The 17904-nt window shown below is 43.9% G+C and overlaps 1 protein-coding gene across 1 annotated transcript in view; it reads right to left on the reverse strand.

The window, feature by feature from the left end:
* LOC138503502 (tolloid-like protein 2) overlaps positions 1 to 17904 on the reverse strand; it is a 186946-nt gene that overhangs the window by 117705 nt on the left and 51337 nt on the right. The window contains exons 5-9 of the mRNA XM_069623284.1: positions 15071 to 15124; positions 12908 to 12961; positions 11672 to 11725; positions 5487 to 5627; positions 4183 to 4297 (exon numbers count right to left, since the gene is read on the reverse strand). Of these exons, the coding sequence (XP_069479385.1) occupies positions 4183 to 4297; positions 5487 to 5627; positions 11672 to 11725; positions 12908 to 12961; positions 15071 to 15124 (418 nt within the window). The remainder of the gene's footprint in view (positions 1 to 4182; positions 4298 to 5486; positions 5628 to 11671; positions 11726 to 12907; positions 12962 to 15070; positions 15125 to 17904) is intronic.

Consider the following 17904-nt stretch of genomic DNA (forward strand, 5'->3'; position numbering starts at 1 on the left):
ACAATCAGACTTCCGCCCAGGCCACAGCACTGAGTCCGCCCTATTGGATCTCAAGATTCAACTGTGTAACCTAGTTGACAAAGGCCAACTGGCACTTCTCCTCTTACTGGATTTGTCAGCTGCCTTTGATCTTGTGGACCATGACAGCCTGTGCACATTACAAATGCTGCTTATTTCTCCACCGAAGCCACAGCCTGGATCTCCTCTTTTCTCAAGGGGAGACTCATGAGTGTCTTCTCAGATCAGGCAAGTGCAGCACCCACCACCTTACTCTGTGGTGTCCCGCAAGGTTCTTGTACAGCCCCCATGCTCTACAATATTTTCACCCTTCCCCTCTTCTAGGACTTGGATGATTGTGGCATTTATGCAGCCATACAGACATGGATGTCAGCTAATGGACTATGTCTTAATGGGGACAAAACAGAGATCCTCCTTGTAGGCTCTAAAGAATTGCTTAACAAACTTGACCCGCAATATCAGACGTTCATCATTGACAACACACCTATTAAGGTGTCCCCAGCAGTCAAAACCCTAGGGGTCTATTTTGACTCAACCCTATCCATGACACGCCAGGTGAGTGCTATTGCCTCAGCCTCAGCATTCACCACCAAAATCATTAAGGCTGTGAAACCTTAGCCATCCAATACTAACCATTTAGCAATAGCAGGAGCCACAGTTGGGGCGAAACTTGACTATTGTAATGTCTTACTCCTGGGTACCTCCTCCAAAAACCTCCATAGGTTACAGGTTGCACAAAACAACGCCCTCAGAGCCACACTCAGCATCCCTAAAAGGGAACACCTTTCTCAAACTAGGAGGGATGCAAATTGGCTACCAGTTAAAGAACCCATCCTTTTAAAAACCATGGCCATCACGCATAAATGCCTCTCCCGCACTGCCCCCCCTACCTAGCAGAAAAGATCATTCCCCGCACTGCTGCCAGACCCATCCACTCACAATGTGCCAACATGATGTTTGACCCCACCTTCAATAGAACTAAAGCAGGAGGGGCCAGCTTCCAACATCTAGTGCCTAAACATTGGAATGCCTTGCCCACAACTCTCAGAAATGAAGTATCTTACACCATCTTTCGCAAAGTTCTTAAAACCAAACTGTTTAATTAATTTGCATAAGAATTTCATAAACCCGGTTTCTGTTCCAATGTAATCAAGGGACATACTGTATACCTCGCTTCCTGAAACTTACCAATACTTTGTATTGTACCCTGTACTCAAATGTCTGCATTGTAATTTCTCTGTATTACCTCTGCAACTAAGTACGTTTTCTGCAACAGCGCCACGATGCCTAAGGGCCGATGTGCGCTTTACAAATGGAAATAAATAAATAAATTGCATTTCAGTGTGCAAAGTAGGTGAATTTGCAATTCTTCCCTCTTCAGTTGTGTCTGCTCCATTCAATGAAATCCAGATGCCAGTATATACAGCTCTACTCAGGGTGTGGGGAGGATTATTTACCTGGAGAAGTGTTTCAAAAGCAGTAGACCTGCTCCAAGATCCAACATTTCTGAAATGAGAGGATCCAGTGCTGTCTCCAGTTCATCCCATGCAATTTCTAGAATTTAATCGGGCACAGTTTATGCATTTCTAATGTTTGAAATCCAGAAAGGGCACCTGATCAGAAGGGTGTTAAGTGAAGTCATGGGAAACAGTTGTATCTTTGTATGGGAAACAGTGAGACTGTTCAGACCTTTGTCTTCTTTTTCACGTCATGCAGTTAAAGGATGAAGATGAGCCACATCGGTGTGTTGGCCCTTATGTGAGATGCAAGGACATAAGAACAGAGACGGTCAAGCCATATGTCAGTTTAAAAGGGGACAGCTACTTTGCAAATGCTCCTATCTCCTCATAGAGTGTGACACAAGCAGGTGCAGATGGGGAGCCACATGTGGGCTCTATCTGCTGGGTGCAAGCGGTCATCAGAGAAGCTAATGATGCTGTGTTGATTGGAACTTCCGGCGGATTACTTGTTAAATAAATGCTTGACATGGGACAGAATGTCTTGCTGCATGCTCCTGCGGTTAGAAAATAAGCCCACATTGCAGCACATTAATCATGTTGGATTTTGTAACTAAGCTTCTGCTGCAACTGGCAATGGAATTCTGGCTCTGCTGTTTAGGCGGGGGATCGGGGTGCAGGCTGTCTATCTCCCACAGCTGAACGGTAACACTGAATCTGACTGTGGCTCTAAGAAGGTGTAGGTTATAACTGCTGATTAAGCATTCAGACTCTAGTTTTCTATCATGCCCCTCGTTGGTCTGATTCTTGTGAACATTTCATAACGTTGGTTGTTAAAGTAGTTCCTGGAGATTTCAGTTTTTAGTATCCATGGGGTTGTTTTCGTCTATGGTGAGCTAGCACTAAAGTCCTCCTGTTTCACAAAAGTATTGATTTTTCATTTTTCGCCCAACTAAACCTCCATGGGACTGAATTTCAAGTGCATAACTGTGAAACAGCCCAAAGGACGTTTTCCGTATTTGGCGAGCACCCAGAGCCTACTCAGTGCTGTGGTTTTAGAGAAACTATTCCAAAAGAGACATAGGTAGTGAGCATGTGTGAGTTGGAGAAAACAAAACTATTTTGTTAGAAAATGTAAACTTTGCATTTGATTGGTCAAAAGCTGCTGACATTATATTTTAAAGAAGACATCAGCTTTTGCCAGAACATTACATTCAGAGATAGTGAGAGAGGGGTATATGCAAACAGAGATTGGTAACATGGACAGTGAGTTACTGAGAAGCACACACAGAGAGAAACAGGAAGACACAAAAGAGGCTGAGAAACATATATAAAAAGAAATGATACACCATATGCAGATAGAGAATAGGACACATGTAATATTATAGGCAACATATATGGACAGAAAACGTGAGACACGGACATGGAGAGAGTGAGAAACAAATGCAAACGGAGACTGTACAACACATGCATAAAAAGACTGGAGCCACGTTCAGAGTTACTGGAAACGACATACAGAGAGAAGCTGGGAGATACATAGAGAGAGACTGAGAAACACATACCGTGACTGTAAAACACATGCAGACAGATAACACATACAGATAGGTGCTGGGAGACATACAGCGAGAGACTGAGGAATACTGACAGAGACTGTAAAATACAAATAGACAGAACATATGTAGAGTGAAGCTGGGAGACACATATAGTGAGATACTGTGAAACATGCAGACAGAGAACACATATGGGAAGAAGCAGCGAGACACATAGCTAGAGAATAAGAAACGCTTACAGACACTAAAACACACAAAGAAAGAGAACACATGCAATGAGAAGCGGGCGATAAGTATAGCTAGAGAGTGAGAAACAAATGCAGACAGATAACACATACAGATAGGTGCTGGGAGACATATACACAGAGAGACTCAGAAAAACAAACAAATAGAGACTGTACAACATGCACAGATAGAGAGCACATGCAGAGAGAAGCTGGGAGACATATGTAGCGAGAGACTGAGACACACATGAAAACAGAGATTATGTAACACCTGCATGTAGAGGATGAAGGTACATGCACAGTTACTGCAAACCACATGCAGACAGAAGCTGGCGGGGAGACGGGTACAGATAGAGAATGAGAAACACACAGGGACTGTAAAACACATGCAAACAGAGAAAACATACAGAGACTCCGAGAGAAGCTGGCAGATAAATATAGCGAGAGACTGAGAAACGTGTACAGAGACGATAAAACGCAAGAAGAAAACACATCCTGCGAGTAATTGGGAAACACCGACAGATTCAGAGAGACCGTAAACCACATACAGACAGATACTGGGGCACACGTGGAGAGAGACAGACTGTAAAACACTGGGAACACATATAGAGAGTGACGGGGAAGCACATACACATACAAATTGTGAGACACATGACGCAGACAGTAGTAAAATGTAAATCGCATGCATGCAGAAACTGTCAAGCACATACAGAGAGCCTGGGAAACAAATATAGATATCAAATGAGAAAAATGCAGGGAAGCTCTGGGAACCACCATCAGAGGACACGAGTGTTTTAAACATATGCATGATTTGCACTGTTTACCGATTTCAGTAGTGATTACATTAGTAAAATCGGTTCAGAGGTATTTTATCTGTTGTATTTTCAGAAAAAGAACAGTGCCTTTGTAATGAAAAGGATATGTGAGACCTACCCACTCCCTAAGGCGATGTTCACGTAGTCGGTTTCGCGTGTGCGGGGTACAAAATTCACACAGGTCATTGTTTTAAACTCCTCCATTGCAGCAGAGAATAAAAATTGGTAGGCACCTGCGGGAGAAAGCAAGTTAAGACTTTCATTTGAAGCAGCATTTTGATAACTGCTGTAGATTCAACCTTTCGCTCCCAAATTGCCTCAGAAATGACCAGTCGATACAAATGGTAAACTACTTGGAGTTTAGCAAACCGTTACACAATAATTCTGAGATATTTGTGTACTCAAATTTAGTTAAAATGATGTGAGGACAAATCGTCTGTGTATAATTCTCTGTGGAGTGAGCCATTGAATTATATAGAGCACAACCCTTAACTAAATGACCTCTTACTAATGTCTGTTTATTGAGACTGGACATCTGCACAGACATCATTACCTGGAGAACCAGTTTCTCCTCTCAGCCCCACCTCTTCGAACACTTTGCAATTCTCCCACTTTTGGGGAGGTGAACCCCAGTTTCCGGAAACACGGCCGTTGTCCCTCAATGGAGTGACAGACGTTGCAGCCGTTATATCTTGGCATCTGAATTGGAGACTGTCCAAATGATTAAATACGGTTCATGATAACACTTTCATATCCGTGCGAGCGTTGTAAAAAATGTTTTAATGGGAACGAAGCCCAGCGTGCATTATATATTTAGTGATCCAAGCACGCACCTCTTTTATCACAGACATGTTTGTGAGATATAAAGATATGTGGGGTCATGTCCGCAGTGTGATGGCAACATCCCCGCAGGATAAACTCAATAACAATCCATGACCCCAAATTCAAGGCAGTCCCACACTGAGGGGTTCCTCTGTTTCTATTATTCTGAGTCTACTTTTTTACAATTAGAAAACAAGGCCCCACTAAACAAACAGGAGGATTGGGGTGGCTGTAATCCCAGGGGCAGCATGGTAATGAAGACTGAGGAGCTCTGTTGGTGCCCCACCTAGTGGTAACCATTGCCAAAGAGCTACATTGCCACCCATCTGGTGAACCAGCCCAGGATCATGGGCTTTATGTTAGACCACAACTGGTCCCTTCTTCTTCTTCACCACCCTGCATGCCCAATCCCCTTTGATGGAAGCCAGAGAGGAAACTCCATGAAAACAGCAGGACACGGCAGCCAACATCGCTTCAGGGGACACTTCCGGTATGGAACGAGGAGCTCATTCGTAAGTGAAAGGACCATCATTCCTGGCAAGTTATCCCCAGAAGAGGAGAGAACATTTATTATAGTCTTGATAAAAGTATTGCACTTACCAAAATCAGGAGAGAGGACGTAGGGAACCAGAACTTTACCACCACTGGATTTGGGCCACAGGCAGTTGTTATTTGGACAGGCAATGGCATTGCGGGGATTTATGAGAAGAATATCCACATCCTTCAGTGGGACCCTGGCACCTAAAGAGATTAAAAAGGGTGATTAGTCTTTTATCTGAAATATTGAGATGATTTGTTGGTACAGTTCTTTTAACCACCTTTGCATGAAACACGATGGAAAATAAGCACTGATAAAGCCAAGAGTCATGGCTTTTGCGTAGGCATGGGATTGGCATTTGCTTAGCACTGCTATAATGATATGAGGTGGCAACAGCTGGAAAATGGTGTATCTGGACATATGATGGCAGTCCTTGGGGAATGTTTATCTAGGCTTTAGCAATGCATGTTTTTAACATGATTTAACTGCAAGGATCAGGTGGGAGTAGACACATATTACTTATAAATAAAGTGGTTGAAGGCACACCAGGTTAAGACATGTGTAATACAGTAGGCGCTCAGTTATAGCAGCAATTAAGACATTAACTCTCAGAAGACTGCTTTGAAGTACCACTGGCAGGCATAGACAGCAAACCTTGTGATTGTATTGCATGATAGAGCTAGAGCCTAGGGGAGGGGCAGGTAATGGAGGGTAAATGTAGGGATTAGCATGGCCATGTGCGGTTAGTGTGTGGGTACATAGCCAAACAACACCAACAGGCTACGTGTCCATCCCCAGATCCTACGTCCCTCCTATCTGTACTCCAATACAATCCTTTGACATCAAGGGTGCATCTAAAGTGCGATTTAAGACCCAACCGAAAAAACATAAAAAAGGCGCCTCTACTATTATGGTGACTAAGTAGTGGAACTCACTATTCATAAGAATCTGGTCCTTGTATGACATGACATTTCTGCTTCAACAAAGCACTCAAACATGGGTATTTCCGAGAAGAGAAAAATACAAGGAGCCTACGTAACTCAAAGAAGAAATCATGGCACATAGCTCTGAAATGGCGATACTAACAAAAGCATATCAACCAAATGCAATAGGCACCTGTCCCAAATTAAGAAATGCTCATGGTTAGCTCTAGAATCCAAAATGGTGGCAGGCCATATAATAACCTCAAGCAATGTGGGTAACACTCTCACATCCATCCGTTCTCTCCATACCCCACTCTTATTGTGTCCACCACATCCAACTGCCTCGCCTGACAAATCAGTACCCATCGTTAGCATCACCAAACCACCTTGCACTCCAACCAACCAGTTTTCTTCTAAAACCGACAAAGTCTTACCCGAATCACCTGCCAGAATAAAATGCCAGGACGGTCGGTCAGTGGTTAGGGTGTAACATGAGGGGAGGGCCAGTGTGGTTCTGAGGGAAATATTCAAAGAAACAGGACCTCCCCCTCTTATTCCAAATGGGTTCAGCAACAAGGTGCTCTACGATCCAAAGTGCAACAAATCCCAAAGTCTGGTAGCAAGTGCAAGGGTCTGCAGAAAGTGCGTTGGGTAAGAAAAAAAGGGACACAGGGATTTCACCAAAAATTGGGGGAGATCCATGCAATTGGTGGCCGCAGAGAGGCCCACCAGTATTTTGCCATTCAGCAAAGTGGAGCATCCCATTAGACTGCCAGTGGAACTCCATCAGCATTGAGGGACACTGGAGTCGCTCCACCGTAGTTCTCATCTAAGAACCATCTCCTTATCCACTCCCTCTGGTCAGTGAGTCCCAGGGAGCAAGAACACGATAGTGAGATGAGATATAACGCAGAGGAGATTGAAGGTTAAATCCAAGTCACAAATTCCAAACCTTTCAAGTCTAACCCAACCACCTTGCCATCGAAGCACACAACGGGCAGGGGGGTCAAGCTATACAAGGGGGCAGTTTCATCTATTCCCCAACAACCATTTATTTTACAACAGTTTGTGCCTTTTAACCGCCCCTCCCCCCCCAGTGAGTGAGAGAGATCTGGACAGAGCAAGAGATAGATTAGGAGGGAGGGGGGTGAACGAGAGCAAGAAGGAAAGTGTAGGAGCCTTGGAAGATGTGCTCCATGGATGGGAGAAGAGAGAAAGGTCTTGGAGGGAAGTGAGAAGTGAGAGTGGTAATAGGGAAGAGAGATATACACAGAAGTGAGAGACAGAAAGAGAAAAGACCAGAGAACGTGTATATTTCATCCCATGCATCGGCACGTAGTAGTAGGAGTTCCTGCAGGGAAATAAAAATAAAAGCTTCCTAGCTGACACTATTTCCACCAAAGAGTGTCAACAGAGTCTGCAAATACAAAAAAGACAAGAGACTTGTGGGACTCTTAAGGTCATTTTAGAAGTGTCGAAAATATTTTTTTTCCATGGGTAGGCAGACAAAAATATGGGCCAGATTCTCGTAAAGTGGCACAATGTTAAAAAGTGCATTGGGTGTGAATTCTTTTAAACTTGCGTCAATTTAGGAAATGTGCTGATCACTTTATTCACAAAGGTGGCGTGTCAATTTCTTGGGGGCTGTGTGACAGTGCAAAACTGTCCAGCTCCAGGCATACATTAGAGTGGGAAGCACACTACAAACACTAACGTATAACAGGGTCCCAGCACACCACATTCCACAGTGGCAAGCCCTTAAAAAGCCTGCAATTGTGAAATGTAAGTAAACAAATAAAATCATCTCTATCCTTGTTTTTGGGATAGAAATGCAAGTGTGACAGCAGTATTTCAAACCACTGCTGTCTCACATAAACCAGCCACAACCATGAGAGGGTCACAAATGTTCCTGTCATGTGTTGCACTCTTGTCCGTGTTCCCAACAGGCACATGGGACTGTGTTTGTTTTCTGTACTCTTGCAATGTGAATCCCATTTATGAATTTAAGTTGTGCATTGAAATGCCCAGACAAATGCTCACTTATTGGGGCAATTGCACAAAGGAGGTGAACATGGCATTTGAATGTGTGGCACATCTTTTGTTGGCACAAGTGGTTAAATGTGCCAGAGAGCCTCCAGCAGCTGGTGCTTCTCACTATTTGCACCAAATATAGTTTGGAGAATCCGACCCTCTGTCGAATGGGACTGGAGAGTTGCTTTAAAAAATGAAAACATGCTTGGAGTTCTGTGTGGTGCTTAACATTCCGTTCTGGAGTTTCAAAAGAATTATTTAGGTGCTAATAAACATTTATTTTAAATATTGCTTGCGGTAGTACAATTAAGGGAAATAGTGTTTTCCATCCTTTTTCTAAGTTCTTGTTGCATAAAGGGACAAGAAAGGACTTTAAAAAAATGTAAAAACCATACATGTCTTAAGCCTATGCACTGCACAGTAATTTTTCGAATGCTGATAAGCATTTATTGCATATTCTGCTCATACAAGTAGAAACCGTGTTTTTTGCTATTTCTATGAGAACGAACAAACAGTCAAATACCTGTTATCAGCGCTTCTGAGATTATTTTGTGGCTTGTGCATGAAAGAAGGACCTCATGGGCACTAGGCATTTTTGGGCTGTGCTATTACGAGGCGCTTATGCGTCACCTACAATCTGACACTAATGCACTGGGGTGATGGTAAGATGGAGATGGCATATTAGGAGGGACACACAGCTGGTTGGTGTTTGGTTATTTACCCACCCATTGACTGTCCATGGTCATGAAATCCCTATGGTCATTTCGACCCACTATGAGCCCCCCACTGCCCAAAACACATCTCCCTGCGATCTCTTTGAGCTTGCTCTTTCAAGCAGTAACAGCAAACGTTAGCCTTCCAGCATTATTTCTAAGCTGTCTGCTGAGAGTTAATGGCTTACTTGCAGGTGTAAATGGCTACTGGTGCACTAGAAATGCCTTTATTCCAAGTGCGCGTTTAGCCACTTGATTTATTTCTCTTCCATACAAACAAGCAGCCACAAAGCCAACAGGTTTGGCGTGATCCATTAGGCATTTGCCCGATACTGCCACTCCATTTTCCAGCTGGTACGATCTAATGGCCAGGTAGTGCCATCATCCTGGTGCCTAGCAAATGCATGTTTCATACCTTTGCCAAAAGCCCAAACTGTTGCCTTTGCCAATGATTGTTTCATTTTCTTTATGAACTTTCACAGTCCCGTTAAATATGGAAAACATAACAATGTGCAATGGGACATGGAATGTCCTTCAGTAAATGTTTTATGTTGCCTCAATCCCTGTCTAGAACTTCTCCCTGTGCAGAAGCATCCTAATTATTTAAACATATTAAAAGTGCAGATGATGGCATTGTTTGGAAATTTGAGGCGACACCTGTCGTATTATAACAGCACCTGCACAGGAGGGCACATACAGTGTTGGTGAGTATACCAGCTATATGATGGATTATTGGGGCATTTGAGGGTGCACTTGGTATATTGAGTCCAACTTGTTTCTATCTGTGAGGTCGATCCGTTCGGTTCGGTCCGGCATACCCATCCAGACTTCCGGTGCTGGGAGTGATGGAGAGTGCAACGCATGTCTTTGTGATCATTCTAGACAAGTGTGTCTTTCCGTGACATATGTGAGAGTGTGTGTCTTTGTGTCTGATCAATTCTGAGGGAAATACTGCACCTTATTTGTAAATATGCATGAGGATACGACTGGCCAAAGTGTATATTTATTGATCTCCCAAAGCCGCATCCACACCCATTCTCATGTAGTTACCCAAACAACCATGCCGCAGCCTCCACTGGCGCAATGTGTGATCTTGTGCATGTGGCACGTGAGACTCTACTAGTTTTAGAATATCCTTAGATGCGCCGAAATGCACCTGGATTGACCTAGCATTTTTACAGGTGTCTTTGCACATAGCCGGACCATATCCCCCTTCTGCTAAGGTTTCTCCCCTTACATCTCTCCCTCTTCCCTCACGCACTACCAGTTGAAAATATTGCTCACACGCAGTTTTAACTTGGAATGTTTACACCAGTTCAGCCCTGCCACAGAGACGAATCTGCCGCCCCGCCACACCCGCCGATATTACAGGACTTTTAAATGGCATCAGTGGATGATTGATTACAGGACGATGACACAATATCGCTAATTGAAGATTCGTGACTTCCTGCGAAACTGCTATTTTAATGTGTCAGACAAGCAGAGGGGGCCGAAGATGCACGAGGGTCCACTTCAACGTGGTGTTTGGAATCCTCTCGTCTATGGCTAGAAAAACCTGCCTGTCCTGCATAAGTTAACAACAAAAATGCACTGATCAGGTGCAGCTGAAGGTTTCCACATGTAAAGGGGCTGCGGAAAATGGTCAATATTTTTTTAGGCATCGGCAGTCTTAGTCCGGAGCACATATCTGATCAAAGCGTAATATACTACAAGGAATGGGGAGACTGCATTCAGTGTAGGTACATGAGTTCAGTTTGGGGAAGCAGCCGTGTGGGCCGTGCATTGAAGTGGCATAACGCGAGCCACACCTAGCACTCCATTAATCTCTAAAATGATTCACATCCCCACAGCAAAGAGCAGAAGGAGAGTAAATCATTTCCTTGCCAACAACATTTTTGGAGAGGTCGGTCTTTGACCAGTAAATGCACACTTAAAATGACACAGCCCTTACTTTGTGAGACTGACAGGAATATGTGCCCACCATCAGCCTCCCTTTATGGTTTCTTTCTGTGGTAAAAGTCCAGCTAAAGTAGCAGTGGTGTAGGTTAATAGCTGCAGATTATCACGGGCAGGCGTGTGGGTCTCTGCACAGCAAAATAAAGGAAGTCGGCGAAGGGGGTTGTGGGTGGAGCCAAAACCCCAAATGGCTACTTAAAAGTTACTGAGCTTTCTTTTTCAGAGCCACAAAGCCCCCCTGCCCCAAGTAGCACGAGTCTATTTTAACTGAAAAAATGTAAGACCCTAATACTGGGCCTGCAAATTGCTTTTGTGGGTGCCAGGACTCCTTGCAACATGGAGGTCTCAGTTCATAATATCCCAGCCATGAGCACATCAGCCGGTAATGTCGTCATATGCCCTGTGCTCCATGATTGGGGCAGAGGCTTCACTCGCAGGATGCGCAGGTATGACGACATGTACACCTGGTTCTGAATCACTCTCCTTAGTACCTTTTGCAGGGATCATGATGAGCCTACTGCACAAGTCACACTCGCTGGATGAAATGTACTACACAGTCCCAGTATCACACTCCTTCCCAACTCCTTCTAGTTTGTATTGGGGTTTTAACCTCAACTTCCTCACCTCTATTTGCTGCTATAATCCTAGCGAGGACGTCCTCAGTTTCACTTCCAGCTCCTGAAAGAGAAAACAAAGGGTTACATTCCTGACACATTTACGTTGCAGAGATGGGCTTAGCCCCCCTTGAAGAAAGCAGCCAGGCTTGGCACTTACAAGTATGGGAATACGCAGGGCTTTGTGTGGGCCGGGGCTAATCAGGGGTGAGCCCTGACATTCTCAAAAAACTGCCCTTGAGCTGGGTTTCCTTCACTCTGCCATGCATATTACCCAGCATGATGTTCTCTGAATAAGTCCCCCACACACTGTGCAACTGAGTGTATGGTAGGGAGGCCACCCTAGAAAAGAAGGATGTTCAGGGTACCCGCCTGGCTGCTAAAGCAGAAAAGCTGGCACCTGACCGTGAAGTACAACTCTCTCCAAATGTGTATCCATGATCCGTAGTTTGCTGTCCATTTACTGGTAGAGTGCTATCATAAAGCAGAAAGGCCCGTGTTTATTATGTGCTCAGAAGGGGGGAAGGCTTGAATCACTGTCATTGATTTGTCATATATAAATATCTGTGCTCCTTATGTTCCCAAAATGCTCTTGGATTTTATGCAAAGCACCAAGTAGTTTACATTGGTGATACTTGTTCTTCTCCCCTTTCTCACAGTTGCCCCTTGGATATTTCAGGGCCGACTGAAGATGTCAAGGATAGGTTAGCACCTTGAGGCCAGCATAACCAACACGTTTAAGTAACACAAATTAAATTTGAGAAGACAGGTTCCTCCCTGGGGAATATGTGCACATTATCAGGCCTTATTTGCAGGGGGTTCATAGTTAATGGGGGCACTCGCACAGTGCTCCTGTAATGGGAGCATGGGTGGCGCTCATAGGAGGGGCAGGATGTGACATGGGCACCTGTCTTTACGTCACATTCATTAGTGCCTTTAATGTGCAGCGCTGTATTGGCCTATAGGGAACGCTAGATAGTTCCCGGGAGGCCGCTGCACTCTGTGCCTCTTGTGTAGTAACCTGTTTTACTTCCAAATGTTCCAATAGGGAAGGGGTTGGACTTGCTGAAAATGTGTAATATGGGGTCACTTTGAAAGTTATTTCCAGGGCCTCTTTTTTGATATGTGGCTACTCAAGAAGTCACGCTCACTGGGAAAATGAAAGGTAATAAGCAGCCCCAGTATTCACCCCAATTGCCACATTCCTCTCTAGCAGGTACTGGGGTCTGCAGCACACCCTCCTCACCTGTGTCCACTGCTACAGTTGCAGCAAGGAAATCCTCGGTTTCATTCCCAGCTCCTGAAAGAGAAAACAAATGGTTACATTCTGGGCTGGCCTTAGAAGTCCCAGAGCCACGGGCAGCAAAACAAAAACGTGGCACCCCTACCTTCCCCCACCTGCCCTGAGAGCAGAGCACATTTAATTTCAATAGGGCGCTCCCGTTCCTGTCCCACTGTGCCAGCTAGGGGTAGCCCGTGAAATATTCCGCCGACATGGTGTGGCTGGGGTTAATGGCAGGGAGCCTGCGAAGTCGCCTGGCCGGCCTTGCCATAAGATTACCTTCCTTGGAAATGTACTCTGGAGAGTTCAGTTCAGTGCGCCTTGAAGTATGGGAACGAGTAATCACAACTCCATACCACGACCACACACAAGGCCCATTAATCCAGATCCTGTCTGGTCTCCAGCTCTTCCATCAGTGCTTTAAGTGGGCCGGGGCTGGGCCCCGGCATTCTTCAGAAAGTGGGGCTGAGCCGGGGCCCTGCCGGGGCCCCCAGTCCCACACAACATTGGCGGGACGCATTATTCCGCCGCGGCCACAGCCGCGACGGGAGATGCGCCCGCCATTATGTCAGGCAAGCTGACAGAAGTGCCAGACAGCCACAGAGACCTGAGGCTGGCTGGCACTTCTGTCAGTCAGTGTAACTTCCTCTGATGACCCCTCATCAGGGTCATCAGAGGAAGTTACTGTCCCTTTGTTTGCCCTTCCCAGGTCACTGACCCCGAGGGCTCTGTGATCTAATATGCAGATTAGATCACTGAGCCCACGGGTTTGCAGAGGGTGAAAGGTGCCTCAGGCTCAGTGATCTCTGCTCAGAGCAAATAGATCACAGAGCCCGCGCCGTCTATCTCCGCTGGCAAAGCTTTATAAAAGATGCCTTGAATTGTGTACGTTTCAAGCCATCTTTTATAAACGTAGAAATATTTCTATGTTTATAAAAGACGGCTTGAAACATACACAATTCAAGGCATCTTTTATAAAGCTTTGTTGATGGACAAAGCCACCTTGAGTTTTGTCCTTCATCAACGCTCTATAAAAGATGCCTTGAATTGTTTACGTGTCAAGCCATCTTTTAGAAACAAATAATTATGTTACAAATGTCTGTTTATAAAAGGTGGCTTGAAAAGTACACAAACCATAGTAAGGTAAGCACACAAGTGTGTGTAACTTTTTATGGTTTGTGCACTTTTCAAACCACCCTTTATAAACATAGAAATATGTAACATTGCTACGTTTATAAACGATGGCTTGAAAAGTACACAAACCATAGTAGTACACATACAAACATATAAATGCTCACATACATTTATATGTCTGTTTGCGCACCTTACTATGAGTTGTGCACTTTTAGGCCACGCCCACAATGAAAGCCACGCCCACAATGAAAGCCACGCCCCCAAATGAGCCCCCCCCCCCTCAATATCTTATCCCACTTAAAGCACTGTCTATCATCCTGCACTTTAGGAGTCGCACATGCCACATTCAAAAGGTGTTGGAACTCGGGAGCCAAAGTAAGGGCAATAGATCGGAAAAACACCACAGAACCATGAGTCCAGCATTTGTACAATTTTCTTTGCACATAATAAGAGCAGTGTCCCCTCCCGTCTTGGTTTCCCCCTCTTTACAGCTTACACTTTCACCCCTCGCCCTTTCCTCATCAACATCGGTCTTAGAACCTGACCAAACACCAGCTACTTTGAATGCATGTAACTGATCTCCTAATAATCTATTTGCCTATTGGTTAGGTTTGCTCATTACAAATGCTCACATAAAGTGACACCAAGGGCCTGATTTGCAAACCTGAAATCCCATTGAGAAAGACTTCATAAATCAGGTCCACAGCATAATATATAACAGACCTGGTGCCGTCTTTATTTTTGGGAGCACTGTCAGAAAGCCCCCTTCTGCTTCCTGCCCTGTGTCTCTGATCACAGGACTTTTAGGTGGTATCAGTGAATGATTGATCACAGGACCTTGACACAATATCACTGGTTGCAGCTTCGTTTTCTTCACAGCCTTTCAGGGCCAGGCCGTCAAAAGAAGGGTGTCCCCCAATTTCCATATGTAATGACATCACAGAAAATAACGTCTTCTCTGGATGGCACTGGAGTTTTGACCACCCTCCTCACCTGTGTCCACTGCTGCAGTTGCAGCAAAGAAGTCCTCGGTTTCATTCCAAGCGCCTGAAAGAGTAAACACGGGGTTAAATTTCTGACACAGTTACTCCGGAGAGATGGGTTTAGCGCACCTGGGGGACGCCGAGCTTGGTAATCATTGGCACGGGAATGAGTAACTGTTAACCCTATCGCGCCGACCCTACACAAAGCCCACTGACCCATACATTTCTGCTTCACAAGTACCATATAGATTAAGGAGGCAGTGTAGGGAAAGAAGCTGACAAGTGGACAGTGTTTGCTTTCAGTCCAATACCAAGTTGCATTTGATTTGTGGTACAAACATTTACGAAAAGCGAATCTACAAGTCCCTGAATGCAAACCGAAGTTTAATGAACAGCCAGTGTGTGGTAAGAGGTGTCTGCCACGTTATGGGAACACTTCTCAATGCTTTAGGCTTTCTTGGAATGTAGTCCCCTCTCTGCAGATCTATAAAGCTAATCAAGTGAGAGTTACACCATTATACTTTACAGTTTATAAGTTGCTAGCTACGAAGTGGGTTATTTATTATTCTGCTTTCACCAAAGCGCTTTACACAGAACATATTCACATACAATATCGTCCATCTGAAGTTGGTACTCGTATCGATCTCAGAATCATGAAAGGCTGGGTTGGCCTTTCAGGGCTTCAAACCTGCAGTTCACGCACAGATCGCAGCATTGAGCACTGAACCTGCTGAGCTATTTTACCAGCATTCATGGCTTAAATGCCTGCATCCAACTTCAAGTCTGCTACTTGTGGATATGCATTTCATTGGGAAACTTTAAACTTCACTGTTGTGTAAGGGAGCGAGATGTCGATAATATTGCTCTATCATATGCCTAACAAGTTCCATAACAAAGATAAAATGAGGATATTTAATAACAGACCAGTTTCTGCAAAAGGCTAGAAGGAACTGGAAAAATCAGTCATAAGTCAGTGTAACTGGCTATGCCTCTAAAAATGGCAAATTATTGGTGTGCGCTTTATAAAACTGTCAGAGACATTTTAGCCATGTGACTTCATTTTGGAATGTTTGCTTGGTGGGTTAATGTGCCAGTTGCAGTGATTTATGTGAAACCTGCAGCTAGATTTGTGCTGCAAGTTCTTAAACCACTTCCAATGATTCAACAGCATTCAAAGATTGAAATAAAGCTTCTAGCAAGGTTTTTACAGCTGTTTTTAAAACTAATAACATTTTTAGAAATTAAATGATCATTATAATTTATTCATCTGCCAAGAAGGACAAAGCTGGTTAATTTACATGCTGTTAAAATATGAGCAATAGCACAGTCACTGGATCCAATTTTTTCAGAATACTTATTTAAGTGATACTAAACATTTATTTGAAATGCTGTTTGTGCAAGTACAAATAAAGGAACAAGTGTTTTTTGTGACTTTTTTTCTGAGTTCTTGTTGCATAAAGGAAAAGGAAAGGTCTTTCAAAAAAATGTAAAAACGATGTCTTAAACCTGCAAGGGCCTTCATAGCATTTATTACATATTTTGCTCATATTAGTAGCAACAGTTATTCGGCTATTTCTATGAGAATGAGGAAACAGTATATTATGAGGCACTCATGCGTCACCTACAATCTGACACTAATGCACTGGGGTAACGGTAAGGTAGAGATGGCATAGTAGGAGGGACACACAGCTTGTTGCTGTTGTTTGGACATTTAACCACCCATTCACTGCCCATGGTCATGCAAATCCCTATAGCCATTCCCCCCACTACGAGCCCCTCCCCGCCCAAAACACATCCGCCTGCAATCTCTTTGAGTTTGCTTTATCAAGCAGTACCAAACATTAGCATGCCACCGTTATTTCTAAGCAGTCTGTTGAGAGTTAGTTGCTTAATTGCAGCTGTAGATGGCTACTGGTGCACTAGAAATGCCTTTATTCTAAGTGCGCTTTTAGCCACTTGATTTATTTCTCATCCATGCACTGAAGTCCTGTTAAAAACAGGCAACACAAATGCAATAGTTTTTGCTTGATGAATTTGCCAAGTAATGCAATCATATCACTTTTCCAGCTGTTACGATCTAATGAACAGGTAGTACCATTATCTTAGTGCCTAACAAATGCAGTTTCCATACCTGCACCAAAAGCCCAAACTGTTGGCTTGTTTCATTTTGCTTTATGCGCTGTCACAGTCCCGTTAAATATAGAAAAATAACAATGTGTAATGGGGCATGGAAGGTCCTTCTAAAAATGTTTTAAAATGGCTTAATCTCTGTCTAGAACTTCTCCCCGTGCAGAAGCATCATAATTATTTAAACATTTTGAAAATGCAGATGATGGCATTGTTGTTTTTTTTTTGAGGCTACACATGTCATATTATAACAGCACCTGCACAGGAGGGCACATATACGCTTGGTGATTATACCAGCCATATGTTATGTTATGTTGATTTGCACCGCGCACTGCTACCACCCAGGCGCAGTCTCCATGGACTTACTAGGGCATTTGAGGATGCACTTGGCATATGGTGGTAATATTTGTGTAGCCGAACTGCCCTTTGCCCCACCTCTTTCCCCTCCCTTTCCCTCATCCCAGCCAAGTCCAGAGTCCCAAAATACCATATACCCAAATCATCCAAAAAATAAACATTAGCAAATCATTGAAATATCTAAAAAGAGATTATACAATTTTGCACTTCACAAATATTAATTTCCACATAATATTACACTTTCAAAACACACAATTCAAATTCTAATAATATATATCAAAACAGTTTCTATTATTAATATCCTAAAAATTCGAAATTTAAGATCATCTTCAATTAATTATCTGATACTTTACAATCAAT

Source organism: Ambystoma mexicanum, chromosome 11 (genome assembly GCF_040938575.1).
Source record: "Ambystoma mexicanum isolate Mex_15411 chromosome 11, UKY_AmexF1_1, whole genome shotgun sequence".
NCBI lineage: Eukaryota > Metazoa > Chordata > Amphibia > Caudata > Ambystomatidae > Ambystoma > Ambystoma mexicanum.